The sequence below is a fragment of the Canis lupus genome, chromosome 11, assembly GCF_048164855.1.
Source record: "Canis lupus baileyi chromosome 11, mCanLup2.hap1, whole genome shotgun sequence".
Classification (NCBI taxonomy): domain Eukaryota; kingdom Metazoa; phylum Chordata; class Mammalia; order Carnivora; family Canidae; genus Canis; species Canis lupus.
Genome location: NC_132848.1, coordinates 34,000,464 through 34,015,282, shown reverse-complemented (window position 1 = coordinate 34,015,282; position 14,819 = coordinate 34,000,464). Strand labels below are relative to the sequence as shown.

General features: G+C 46.0%; 1 protein-coding gene across 5 annotated transcripts in view; it reads left to right on the top strand.

The window, feature by feature from the left end:
* The window catches only part of ABTB3 (ankyrin repeat and BTB domain containing 3), a 312,444-nt gene that overhangs the window by 177,889 nt on the left and 119,736 nt on the right, over positions 1-14,819 (top strand). For all 5 annotated transcript variants that reach the window (XM_072844219.1, XM_072844217.1, XM_072844216.1 and 2 more), the window contains exon 2: positions 5,584-5,733. In XM_072844219.1, the coding sequence (XP_072700320.1) occupies positions 5,584-5,733 (150 nt within the window). The remainder of the gene's footprint in view (positions 1-5,583; positions 5,734-14,819) is intronic.

Genomic DNA, 14,819 nt, shown 5'->3' with positions numbered 1-14,819 from the left:
GCCAGTTGTGTAAATATTTTCAAATATCTGATAACTTCTGTCTTGCTGCTTAGTAAATTTAACAGTAAAGGAAAGCTTTCTGGCATCATGTTCTTGAATTCCTAAATCTTTAGCTTCAAAGAACTTCACTCAGATTATTAGCAAACATTTATCGACCCCCATTTCTGTGCCAGGTTGCCCACATATATCATCCCATTATGGCTTCCCCACCACACTGGGGGGTAGATTGTGTCAGACATCTTCCAGAGGGAGAAACTGAGGCTCAGAAGTCACAAGCCCTGCGCCACACAGCTGGGTAGAACAGCACCGAAATCTGAACCCGACTAGGTCTCACTGGTGTGTATCAAGGGTTGGTCTGCTGAACACCAGCTGCTTCCCTCCTGTCTCTTAAAGCTGGTGCTGATGCCAGGACCCTCTACCTTAAATTCTGGGGATAACTGAGCAGCAAACAAGGTCTAGCTTGGCAGGCGAGCCTTGGAGAATCTGATCTCTCCTCTTGCAGCCAGACAGGCTGGGCAGAACTGAAGCCTGTGTCCTGGGTGCCAAGACATGAAGACACATGTCATCTCCTTGTTCTCGTCCATCACGGTCATCACCACCACCTGGGAGGGGAGAATGGCTGAAGGCTAGTGGCTGTCTTATTGGTTTTCTCTTGGTGGGTAAATAGCATCCAGGTCCAATGATAGAATGGAGACTCAAGAAAAGCTTAGAGAAGAGAAAGGATGGATGGGCATCCAAGGGCTGTCCAATGTGTACAGGAAAGTAGTCACGTAGGAAGGCAAGAGTGCAGCTCTGGTTGTCCCCATCAGAGACAGAACTCCCATGTGGTTGGCCCAGAGCAGCAGTTCTCATATTTTATATTCTAAGCAACCTAACCAAAAGGTTGTCTGTCTCCAGTCCCACAAGATTTTGGAAAGATGATCCTCAAGACTGTTTGAATCCAGACATTAAATAAACAAAACTGCACATTTGTGGGAACAGGCTAGTTCGCAGGCACTATAGGCCAGAGGCTTTAAGTATCAGTATTATCTTGTGTAATCACTGCAAGAAACCGATGAAGGAGAAATTTTACCCCTCTTTGCAGACATGGAATCTAGGGATCTGGAAAGTTCTTTGTCCAGGTTGCACGGGGGCTGCTGGGGAATTGGAGTCCATGGTTCTGCGAAGTCCACACCACCCCACCTACGGCCAGTCCCACAGCAAAGAGACCTGGGAGCATGGACATTTGAAGGCATTGATTCATCATCTTTTAGGATCCACAGACCCCTTTGAGAATGTGAATTAACTTCCCCCTTAGACAAATGCACAACCCATCCCAAAGTAAGAGAATTTCAGGGAGACCGTGACCCCTTCACACTCATTGTTGACAGTAGCTTATGGTCACCTGCTCCCCAGGGAGAATATTTCCTCTAGGTCCAAAGCAGTCATATCTGAACCTTGGTTTCTCCCTGTCTTTGAACTTGAGTCTTAATCACCAGGCTGTGGCTGTCCTTGGCTCTAGTAATAGAAATTGATGAGTAGTCCAAATCTCAGGCCTACATCTGACACTAAAATATGATGCTGGGACCTTCTTATTGACCTAGCTGATTTTTATACAAAAAAATAAATAACTCCAGCTTATGTTTTTATCTCATACAGAGTCCTCAGAAAGAAAGAAAGAAAACACTGGTGTATAATCTTTGCATAATAGACCAATTATAGATTTTCCAAATCTTGGTAATCGAGCTTTCAAAGTTTCTTTGAATAATTACATTTTCACATTTAAATTTCATAACCCTCTAAAAGAAGGAGGAAAAGTTCCAAGGGAAATTATTTATTCTTATGATGAAGCATAAAGTAGTCCAAAACTGGGTTTATACACATTTACTGATTTTCATCTCAGTTAACATATGATGAGCCCCTATTACTTGCCCAACACATGCAAAATACTTTAGTACATATTACCTCATTTCATTGCTCACCCCCAGCAACTCCTTGAAGGAGACAAGGCCATTATTATGACCTCCATTTCACAGAAGAGGAAACCGAGGTCCAGAGAGGCCCTGTGACCTGCTCAATGTTAAACATGGGTAGGTCGTGGCAGAGTCAGGATTGAAGCTCTGGGTTCCAGACCAGGCCATGTGCTTGTACCTTAAATAGTGTGTGAAGCAATGTTTCAGATACATGTTTAAGATTAGAACTTGCTGCATGTAATGCAGATACCAAGAAGGCAATCTTGTGAGTACATGTGAGGGCCATTCCCACAATGAAGTAGAAAACTTTTGCCCTCCCCAACATTTGGAGCTTACTTGTGGGGCTCCTTTGCCATGAAGCCCACTGACCAACCCTCCCTTCTCCCAGCAAAAGACCTCACACCCTGGAACCTTGGGCTACTTATCACACTGGGTCATGTTCATCTGCTGCCATCTGCAGTGAGCCCTCCATGGGCAGTAAATTCCTGAATAAGAGGGACATCGAGGGCATCTGGTGAGGGACTGGACCAACATTCATTGCCATGGCAATGGCTTCTTGACTTGGCCTCTGACCAACTATCTCAGCAGGTGAGCAGGCAGGAGGAAGCAGGGATGACTCAGGGCGTCTCTGCCTGGGGTGAACTGGAGGATGACTCCTCTGTTGAGGAGAAAGGAGGCAGGCAGGAGACCCGCCTTGGATGTTGGGTATTTCTGTGAAGGTTTTGTCTTCCCTGCAAAGCTGAGGGTTTCTGAAATGCAGGAATCACCTCTCAGTCATCTCTCCATCCCATACAGAGCCTCGCACAGTGCTAGGTAGTGTCCAGTGAATGGTGAATCTGTACTGTCCAATTAATGCCAGGTTGTGTACTAGTACAGTCCACTGTGTTCTTCAGATTGTTAGTCATGACCCATGAGTATGTCATGAAATCACTTTTGGTGCTGCAGACCAGCATTTTTATTAATGAGATTGAAGAGAAGATAAATGAAAAGGAAAAAGAATAAGAGTGCATCATACATAGTAAGGATCAGGATTATTTTATGTGAAATTTTTTGGTGAAAAGTGTGTGGTGGTGGTGGTGGTGGTGGTGGTGGTGGTGGTGTGTGTGTACACTGGTCTGTGATATAAAATACATTTTTAGGGCACCTGGGTGGCTCAGTGGTTGAGCATCTGCCTTTGGCTCAGGGCATGATCCTGGGGTCCTGGGATCAAGTCCTGCATCGGGCTCCCCACAGGGTGCCTGCTTCCCCTCTGCCTGTGTCTCTGCATCTCTCTCTCTGTGTCTCTCATCAACAAATTAATAAAATCTTTTAAAAAATACAATTTTGCTCTGATGCACAAAGTGTTTGAAAAATAATAGAGAATAATTTTAGAAAGACACGTATTTGGCCAGTTTCCTGATTATAGAAACATTAAAATCTAATGGCTATTTATTTGCATTATTTATCTATTTATTCGATATTCATCCAAAAGTCATCTACTACAGTTGCCTTGTCCACTGTGTCATCCTATTAGGTGTGAATGGGAAACACCCACGAACAAGTGACTAGCTCAATGTGGCAGGTGTTGTGAATTGGGCAGCAGGAGCCAGAAGAGGTGTGTGTGTGACGGGTGCCACTCATGCCTGCCCATCTTCAAAGCAAGAACCTTTGTTTGATGAGCTTTTGTGGTTTAAGCAGGGTGAGCAGTGGGCTCGCACTGCTAACCTCTCTGTTGTCTCCTCTCACCCTGCCAGCTGGCTGAAGTCACTCAACACCTCTATGTGGGTAGTGTTGTATTGTTCCCGTGCTATTTTGTTATTGACAGGCTGTCTCTTTGGTTAGTTTATGTACTACTTGAATATATCTGCTGCTGCTTTTGCATCCAAAATTTTTGCCTTGCAGGGTTGTGAACAGAGTAGGCACTCAGTAAATGCTCCTCTGCGTTGACAACTACTCATTGTTCGGCTCCCTGCTAAGATATCCCTCCATTCCTCATGTTTTCCTCCTGTAGAGCACGTCCCATATGGCTTTGTGGTTATGTGCATTAACAGTCTTTTCCTTTGCTTAGACTATGAGCCCACTGAGGACAGGGAGTGTGTATATCCTTTTTTCTTTTTTTAAGATTTACTTATTGGGATGCCTGGGTGGCTCAGAGGTTGAGCGTCTACCTTCGGCTCAGATCGTGATCCCGGGGTCCTGGGATCAAGTCCCACATCGGGCTCCCCAGAGGGAGCCTGCTTCTCTCTCTGCCTGTGTTTCTGCCTCTCTCTCCGTGTCTCTCATGAATAAATAAATAAGATCTTTTTAAAATTTTATTTATTTATTTATTTATTTATTTATTTATTTATTTATTTATTCTAGAGAGAGAGAGTATGTGCCAGTGAGCAGTGAGAGGGGCAGAGGAAAAGAGAGAGAATCCCAAGCAGACTCTGCATCTAGCATGGAGCCTGATGCGGGGCTCAATCCCACAACCCTGAGATCATGACCTGAGCCAAAACCAAGAGTCGGATGCTCAACCGACTGAGCCACCACCCAGGGGCCCCAGGAGAGTGTGTATTGTATCCATCGCTGTATCCTGAGCCCCTAGCACAGCACACTGCCCACCTGCCATCTTCCTCGTGTCCTCAGTGATCTGCACTTGGTGGTTGTATCTGTTAGTTATCACCATAACAACACTGAGTAACAGATAACCTCCACTCTCTCAAAGGCATGCCAAATCGATGTTTGTTTCTGTGGAGCAGCTCTAACCTACAGCTTGGTACTGGAGCTGCTCTCTGCGTCTCCTCACCCTCCTTCTTTTAGCAGGCCAGACAGGGGATGTTCCTCTTATGTTGGTGGCAGAGGTATAAGAGAGCAAATTCAGCCATACAAGCACTTTTCAGGCCTTTGGTTCGATTGAGTGCATTCGTATACTTTTGGCCAAAATAAGTCAATTAGTCAAGCCCAAAGTCAAGGAGCACAAAAGTTTGCTCTGCCTAGAGAGGTTTGGATGGTGAAGGGAAAGTGAATAATATCTGTAAATAACCTACCAAAATAAGTTCTTAGACTCTTGCTAAATGTTCATGGGATGGAAAGGAAGGGAAGAAATAATTAGATGCCAGAGGTTTCCCATAGGTTTTCACCATGAAATTACAAAAGTCCATGGGGTCTCTTCTACTGCTTGACATACACCTCCACAGAGAAAGCCAGAGTTTTGTCTAACAAATAACAGCCAGAGTTAAGTTTGTTGGGCGAATATAAAGCAAGCCAACAGAAGCAACCGCCAGCAGAGACTCTTCCTCTGCTCAGGGATGTGCAGGGGTGGCTGCTACCTCTGGGAGGGACAATGGACAGTGATCACTGGCTCTTTAAGAGGCATCTCTGAGTGGATAGAAGCCAGGCTGGAGGAAAGGATCCTCTTTTGTGTCCTTTGGCAACATGTGCATGCAGGTGAATGCCCACATGCTAAAAACGAGTAGGTCAGGATTGTGAGGAAACCTTTTGAAATAGCTACACATCACTTCTAACAGGAGTTCAGAACCCAGGGCCCCATGTTGGCTTCGCGGCACCAACCCTCGTGCAGTCTGAGGTCATGTAAGATTTGATGCCCCACCCTTGGTTAACTGAAAAATAACCATCTGCTTTCTTTCGTTGTCTCTCCCACCACCTGTAGGAGTGCTGTGCCTGCCAGACAGCCTAAACCTTCACAGGGACCCGCAGCGGTCAAGCAAGCCTGGGGACCTGCCCATGTTCAGCCAGTCGGAGTTGAGGACCATCGAGCAGTCCCTGCTGGCCACCCGTGTTGGCAGCATCGCAGAACTGAGTAAGTGGACACTGGTTCTTTGGCCTTCTCCGTGCCCAACATGCCACTCCCCTCAGGACAGTGCTTAGTAACCAGCTGGGGGTCAACTTTTATTGAGCACCTGCTGTGTGTACAAAACAGGGCCAGGGTAGCCCTAGGAAAGGCAAGCACTCTGGAGTCAGACAGGCCTTTTAAAATTTTCTACCACTGTCACTGTGGTAGGTCAAGTTCTTAATATTTTCTGAGCCTTAGTTTCCTTTTCTATAAAATAGAGAAAGTAATACTACCTAACTCAAAGTTAGTTGTGGCGATTCAACGAGGCCATAAAGAGGGTTTGCCATGGTGACTGGCACACAATAAACACTCTGTAAATGGTGGCTGTTCATTGTTGATTTCCAGCAAGATCCATTTAAAGCATATGTCAGATCACATCTTTCCTCTGTTCAGCATCCTCCACTGGCTTTCCTTCTGACCCATAGGAAAAGCTAAAGTCCTCAGATTTGCTTCCAGGCCACCCCACATATCCCTCTTATTCTTCCAGTCTCCTCCAAGACCCGCTGAGCTCCAGCCACCCTGGTCCTCTGTTTTTCCTTGACTATAGCAGACATGCCTCAGGACTTTTGCACTTACTTTTCCCTTTTCCTCAACCACTCTTCCTCCAGACAGCCACATGGCTGGCTACCTCATTACCTTCAAGTCTCACCCAAAATTATACTACACTGTAGGGGCACCTGGGAGTTTCAGTCAGTTAAGCGTCAAACTCTTGGCTTCAGCTCAGGTCATGGTCTCATGATCATAAGATCGAGCCCCATGTTGGGGTCTGTGCTTAGCAAGGAGTCTGCTTGAGGTCCTAGTCCTCTGCCCCTCCCCGCCAAAATAAATTAATAAATATTTTAAAAAACAAAGACAAAATTAGGATACCCTGATGACCTTTTTCCCCCCATATATTTTTTGTTTTTTAATAAAACTTCACGGAGATATAATTTTTATTCAGTCACTTTACTAAGGTAAATGACTGAAAACCATCAGGCAGCCAACCACCAGCATCAGTTTTGGAACACCAGTTGTCATCACCCCAACAAGAAACTTGGTAGCCGTTAGCAGTCATTATCCTTCCCCTTCTGCCTGGCCATACTCTATATTTTATTCATTTCTTTTTTTTTTTTTTTTTTAATTTGTCCCTCCCTACTAGAATATATTCTCACAGAAAATAGATACTTGCTTTTGTTCATTGATGGAACCCCAACACCAAGAATACTGCCTGGCACACAGTGTGCCTTCAGGAAATAGGAAGAGAAGGGGGAAGGGCAGGGAAAGAGGAGGAGAGAAAGGAGGGATTGTCAAGAAGGTTGGGTGTCTCAAGTTTGGGCGGTGAGTTGCCATGCTTGTGCACCCCCTAAGTCAGGGCTGTGCCCTCTGAGTGTGGCCAACCAAAAGAAAATAAAACTGTATTTACTTAGGATTCTGTTGATTGTCACATTACCTGGCTTTGTGTTCCTGATCAGACCTGAGCATTGATCTCAGAAATAATGGATTATGTTGCAGTATGAGTTGGTGCAACATTCTAGAAAATTCTGAACCATAAAAAGGAGTTAGGGTCCAGAAGGCAACTTGTGCCCCTTCCCAAAGGAAGACCCTATACACGCAGGTCAGAAATCCTCTGTTTAGCACGTAGCATGCCCCTCCGGAAAGGGAAGCTGTAGCTGAATCAAGCTGTTGGGCCCTATGGTCATTAGGGAGCTACTTTCCTGGCACCTGAGTTTGGAAATTGCACATCAATTCTCATCAAACCCAGAAGTCACAAGATGCTGCCCATCACAGGGTCTTCCAGCTACCGGTACATCAGCTGTACAATTGTTCTTAAACTCTTAGGGGCCCTGGACCCTTTGACAGTCTGGTAAAGCCTAGGGCCCCTGCCTCAGAATGATATTTTTAAATGCATGAAATAAATGCATATGTTTACAAAGGAATCAAAATATATTGAAATTGAGTTACTGAATTTTTTTTTTTTTTCAAAATCGTGAGGTAGTCATGCTAGACTTTTTAGTAGCACCTTGTATAACAGAATCTGGCAGCGGCTTCGATGACACCATTATTGGGCGGTAGCGATATGTGTGAATGACATTTTGAAATATCTTCAATAGTTGGAAAAGGATAAGAAAATGTCTGCATTTTAACAGCTCCCCAGGGATTTGGATGTAGAGGGTCCAGGTTGGGGAAGCATCGCTCTAAGAAGAAACCCCACAGTGTTTGGGACTCTCCAAATTTCTAAGACATGCCCACGACCCTGGAAATGCAGAATCTGGCTACAGAGTCCGGTCATGTCTGCGTGGGCATAACCTGGGAAGAGCTTCCTCACCAACTCTCCGCTGGGGTCTCAAAGGTTTGTCCTGGGAAAATCTGAAGCCTTTTAGATTTAGAGTCTAGCACCTGGGCTGGGGCCCTGCTCAATTCCAGCACTCTTCGGAGAAAGGATTTGCTAAATAAATCTGTACTCGGCCCAAGCAGGCAGGCTGCAGGAGCAGCTCACCGCATAAATTGTTTTTAAGGACAATTTGCTCTGTAAATTAGACGCTGTCGTTCTCACTGAATGTTGACTTTCACATATGAATTGTTGGCACACAAATGGTGCTGCTAATTACAAAGGGGTTTTGTACATTCATTAAGTCAGTCCCATAGAACGTGTATGAGGAAGCACATTGATAAGCCACCTTGGTGACTGGAGGTAATAAAATTGCCTTCTTTTCTGATCTGACTGTAATTTAGCCTGTCTTGCTCTGTGGTCTGAATCAATATGAGACTTGCTCTCTCTGTGTACATAGAGAGCTGCTCTTCATATTCAAAGATTATTCCACCAGTGTGGATTGTAGAAACTGCTGTTTTCCTGCAAAGGTGAGATGGAGTGAGTCTGTTCCCAGACATCCCTGCTCTTCTGGAATCAGGATGTTGCAGGGTCAGGGCAGAGCCCCAACCCATGGCCTACTTAGTAGTCAGTAATAATCCACACCAGGAGATGTTACTGAACCAGGGAACTATGATGAATCCACATGAGTTATTTCCGGTGTAACCACTATTATCCACACTGTAGTGGATGCAAGAGGAGGATGAAAAACTTGTCTAAGATGAACTGCACCCACGAGCTTCAGGGCTTGAGACGGAGTGCTGTTCTCGAGGCAGAGTTTTCAGGCCTTGCCACTAGACTGCCCTCCCTCTGGGAGAAGCCCAGCAGATGTTTCTACACGTTACAGGTGCAGTAAGGGCTGTGTTCTGCCAGCTCTGAGGATCTGCAGTTTGTTCTGTAGGATGCATCGTGGAAGCTCTCCTCTAAACATAATTGGAGATGTGCAGAGTCACCAAGGACATCACCTAGAAGGGGACCACCCTGGAGGCTGAGACTTCTCCCTATAACCCCTGCCTGTATCCTTAAGCTTCATGTTAAAATCCAGGACTTGGTCAAGCAGGATGTTCAGAGTGCTTACCTTTGTCTAGCCTATTGTGGCTTAGGGTGAAAATATATCCACTTACTCTGAAGCACCTGCCGTGTACCAAGTGCTGTAAGTCCATTAAAGGTATCCCCACTTCACACGTAAGAAAACTGAAACTTGGAAGGATAGAGGTCTTGCCCAAGGCCGCACAGCTAGTAAATGGCAGAGTCATAATTCAAACCCAGCTTTTTTTTTTTTTTTTTCTCCCTTGCTGGGCTGTGTTCGGTTCAGCATTGCACTGTGAGCCCCTAACACATCACCCCTCACTTGGGAGATATCTGTCATCCGACAGGGAATAAAGGGATGACGCACGGCCAACTAGTCTCTGAGACAAGATCAGAAGAAAATACTCCCAACGAGGGGAATTCTTGATGAAAGTCCAGTCAAATACTAAGTATCTATGGAACTGGATTTTTATCTCAGAGACCTGGCACTGAACCTACGCATGCCTAAAATATTTGAGTGCTAAGCTAAATTAGGATGCCACAGAGTCCCCCAGACTGACAAAGGCTGGCGATTTTTTTAAAATGTGAGCCCTAGAAAATTTACACGGTAATATGCTGAACTTCCCAGTTCACCTAGAGACCCACGGGCAGACCCTTCCGGCTCTCCTTCCCTGAACCAGTAAGCAGCTCTGGGGGATCAGGTCTACCCAGGCTCTCCCACTGAGGCCATAGGAAAAGCAGAGGCCCCCTGGCTTTTCTCACTTTTGAACCAACTTGACTCCACATTTGTTTCCTTCCGATTCTACATTTGTATCCTCTGAGGTCTTGTCTCGTTCTCTGCCTGACGTCCCAGCCTCATCCACCAGCTTCCAGGGAAACCCCGCTGGACAGTCATTAATTATAGTGCTTGTTCTGTGAGTTAAAGGGGGAAAAGTGAGCCGTGTCATAAAATGCCCCTTGTAGTCGCACTAAGGCTTTCACGCTAAACTGTGAACTTGTTGCTCCCATGCAATGAGGCGATCAGAATGGAGCCGTTGATTTACAACAGTGAGGAAAAAAGGTTTCTGGGTCCTCTCTCTTCGGTGTCACCAGAAAGGAAAAAAACCACCTTAGTCTTTGTTGCTTGGACAAGAGTATCTCTCCCCTCGTTTGGAATGACGGTGGGCTCTTCTCAAAGAGTCCTACTGCCTCCAGCGCCTGGGCAGCACCCATGACCCTCTGATGACAAAGTGGTCAATGGCCTCTTGGTATTTTTCAGATACTCCACTCCACCACAGAGCCTTTGCACTTGCTGCCCCTTCTGCCTAGAAAGCTCTTCCCCTGGTTTTCACAAGGCTCCTCTGTCACTGTATTCAGGCCCCTGCTCAAATGTCACCTCTTCAGAGAGGCCCTCCTGTGACCACCCCATCCAGCCCTCCCCCACTGCTCTCTGTATGCTCTTCCTGCTTTAATTTTCATCATAGCACTTACCACCACCTGGTGTACTGTATGTTTATTTATGTATTTCCTGTCCACCCCTCCAAAACGATAAACCCATGACAGCAGAGCAGGTTTTATTTTATTATTTTATTTTATATTATTTTTAATATCATTCTATCCTCAGGGTCTGAAATAATTCCTGGCCAATGTAGGACTCAATAAATATTTGATGAATGAATGAGTGAATGGTAAATTTCCTGCTCAATCCAGAGTTAAGTCTTCCACTGTACCTAAAGACTTGGATTACCCGTGATCTTTTCATTCTCTTTTCTAAGGGAAGGGGTTTGGGTGAGGAAAGTTAAACAGCAGTTTATGTTGCTGGAGAAACATCTCTGTTTCCTCATCTGTGCTGTGTGACATAAGGCAAGTGACTTGGCCACTCTGATCTCTGGTTTTACCATGTATGACAAGAGGTGATGATACTGCCTCCCCCAGGGTTGTAGGAAGTTTTTGAAAACAGACTGTAGTAAGTGGCAGCTGACTGTGGGTGAGGGAAGAAGATGAAGTTGCTGTCTCAGTTGCTTTCTTTGGGGCAGAAGGAACCACCGTTGGAATGTGGGCCCTTGGTCCCGGGAGAGCATATCTTCCATGCAGGGGAATGGCTTGGTGGGAGCTACTGTGATAACTTGGGTCTGGCAGGTTAGAGCAGCATTTCCCAATGGCGGGACAGAAGATGATTGTAGGTGATACACAAAACACTTTTTATTTTTAATTGCTATGAATTTTTAATGAGCACTAGAAAAATATTGGTTTCCCATTTATGGCACTGATAGGAAACTTCCTTTTTAAATGAGTGAAAGAATGAGCCAATTTAAAGAAAAATATTAAGTAGATAAATTGTACCTGCAGCCCACAGATAATGAGAGAAGTCCTGATGGTGAGTCCCAAGTGTCGACATTTGGGAAACCCGGTTGTGAATGGATTCTATCAGGTTTCTAGAACCAGTGCCAGCTGCTGAAACACAGAGCAGCTAGTGACAAGTGGATTCGCTGTTTGGGGTGAAAACAGGTGAAGAAGTGGATAGCATGTACATAGAATGGGGTCTGAAGTAGAGCTAGTGATTACAGAATCCTTGTGCCAGTTCCATCTCCCATGGCCAGCCCTCCTCAGAGATGTCCTTAGGGCCTCTGATCAGGAACTAGGCTGATGATGATGGTGGTGAAGACTATAATGGTGGTGGTTATGATGGTGGTGGTGGTGGTGGTGATGGTGGTGGTGGTAATGGTAGTGATGGTGGTGATGGTGGTGGTGGTGGTGGTGGTGGTGGTGGTAATGGTAGTGATGGTGGTGATGGTGGTGGTGGTGGTGGTGGTGGTGGTGGTGATTATGGTGGTGATGATGATGATGATGGTGATGAGAAAAAAAAAGAAGTAGTGCTGAATATTTATTAAGCACTTAGGATATGCTAAACTCCCAAGTGTTTTAAGGGACTTCTGTACATTACTTCATTTAATATTGTGAGGTAGGTACTATTGTTATCCACCCAACAAATCCATTAGATCACAAAAATCCCCATTTACAGAGAGGTTAAATAACTCACCCAAGGTCTCACAATAAGTTAGTGGCAGACTGGAGGCTCAGACTCAGGAAGTCTAAGTCCAAACAGCGTGTTTCTAACCACCACACACACTGCCCCTCCAGGAACAGGACAGTGAATGAGGCACAGCCTCTGCCCTTGAGGCTCAGTAGGGGAAGCAGATATGAAACACGACAGAATTAAACGAATAACATGTTTATTATCAGGTATTGTGGGTACACAGGGAAAGAGGAGATGCCGACTGAGAGCATCCGGGAGAGCTGCATGGAAGAAGTAATACTTGATCACAGCTTTAAAGGTCTTCGGTAGATGGGAGGAGGGAAAGGGCAACTCCAAGGTGAGAAAATAGGAGCAAAAAGCAGGGAACCTGGAAGTGCAAGTTTAGCTGAATGATGCTCAGTGGAGGTAGTTTAGCCCAGCCAAGGTCAAAGGTGTCCCAGCACTCTGGGGAACTAGAAGAGTGGTGTAGGGCCCCAAGACGTGGACCTTCTCTTCTTCACTCCCTTGAGTTTTCTTGTTCTGAGCTTTTTTTTTTTAAGATTTATTTGTTTATTTTAGAAAAAGAGCATACAGGCACATGAGCATCAGGGGCGGGGAGGGAAGCAGAGGGAGAGGGAGAGAGAGAATCTCAAGCCAATTCTGCACTGAGCATGGAGCCCAATGTGGGGCCCAATCCCACGACCCTGAGATCATGACCTGAGCCAAAATTGAGAATCAGATGCCCAGCCGATCGAGCCACCCAGGTGCCCCAGTGCTGAGCTTATTCACTAGAGCTTTTGAGAAAGACAGACAGAAAGATGATACTCCAGCTTGACGTAGATGGAAGGTACAAGAAAGAAAACATAATCACCTTAATACACTTATTATTCTCATAATACCAAGTAGCACATGCCGTAATTCAAACTTCAGAAACTACAGACAAGTTGGAAGGGAACACCACCCACAATCCCACTAGCAGAGAAATCCTTAGCATCATGGGGGTTGGTTGAGGGGGGCAGTTTTGTATTTAAGTGCAAAGTTTTTAAATAACATAATCCTGGTCCTCATGCTATGCGATTGTGAATTTCACTTTTCTTCTACTTACCATTTTAACAAGAGGATTTTGTGTGTGTGTGAAATCACAGTTCTGGGTAAACATCTTTAATAAATACATACGTTTATTATTTTACCAATGGGTGTATCAGAGTTTATTTAACCACACTGTTATTTTTAAACATATATTTCCTCGTCGAATTTTGGATTGCATAAATAAGGTTTGGGTGAAAATCCTTGTGTGTAAAGACTTGCTGCATTTTGCATTCTAAGGCTGGGAAAGATTCCCAGAAATGGAGTTACTGAATCAAGGGTAAGGGGTATTCATTAGCACCTTGGCTACATCATGCCAGATTCGGACTTGGAGCTGACCGTGGCTGTGCTGGGCTGTCTCTGAAAGAAGGGTAGGGTGTACGTGAAGAACACAGGCATTCGAATCAGACCCAGGCTGGACTCTTGTCTGTGCCTCAGTTTCCTTATCTGTAAAATAAGGTTTCTCGACCGTGTCCTTATTGACATGTGGGGCTAAATTCTTTGTTGGGGGGACTGTCCTGTGTATTGTAGGACATTTAGCAGCAGCTGTAACCTCTACCCATTGGATGCCAGTAGCAGGCCCTTGGATGTGACAACCACACATGGCTCCAAACTTTGCCAAGTGTCCCCTGGGAGGCAGAATCCACTCGGCTGCAGATCACTGCTGCAAAACTGATCTAATGTGCATGCTTTGCAGAGCACATGAGACTTAGACGCAGTGCACGTGAGGTGCTTACTCGCCGTCCCTGGCACAGTGCTGGGGCTCAGTGCATGGCACCTGTTACTGCTGCTCATAATAATAGTGACAGTGACATTTCCCATGGCTGGATGCTGCCCAGGTGACACCTAGGAGGCCACACAGGATCAGCTCGGAGGCCACACCCGGCTCTAGGAATCTCTGGGTCTTTGGTTCTTTGGCCAAGTATCCAGCAGTTTCCCTGTCTGCTACTTCCGGTGGTCACCATGCATCCTACTATTTTTTTTTAAAGGCTATTTATTTATTCATGAGAGACACAGAGAGAAACAGAGACACAGGCAGAGGGAGAAGCAGGCTCCCTGTGAGGAGCCTGTTATGGGCTCCAGGACCTGGGATCATGCTCTGAGCTGAAGGCAGACACTCAACTGCTGAGCCTCCCACGTGCCCCAGAATTGCTTGTCATGTTTTCCTGACAGGAGTCTTTCTCCCCTCACTGCCCTCCACACACACATCCCTGTTGTTTGTGGCTCAGCTTTCATCCTGCAGGACTGTGAGTGCTGTGCTGAGTCCGTTACTGGTGAGTCCAAGGCCTTCCACCTGCGTGTCCCTGGGGATGAGGGAGGCCCCTTCAAACCGTGCCCGCACATGCCAACGCACTGGAAACCCAGCACCTCTGAAGAGTTTGCCCAACAGTTTTTGAGAGTCCTCAGGTGGCATCTTGCATGTAGGCATCCCTTCCTCCTGCCCTGCCGTGGCTCAGCCCGAGGTCTTGGCCTCCCACGAATCTCATGAAACCTCACACCTTGCCTCTGCCCATGGCTGGGGCCACCTTTGAGGACCCAGACCTCATAGCCCAGGGCAGAACTGGAAAGTCTGCAGCCCGTTCCAAAGCTGCTGGC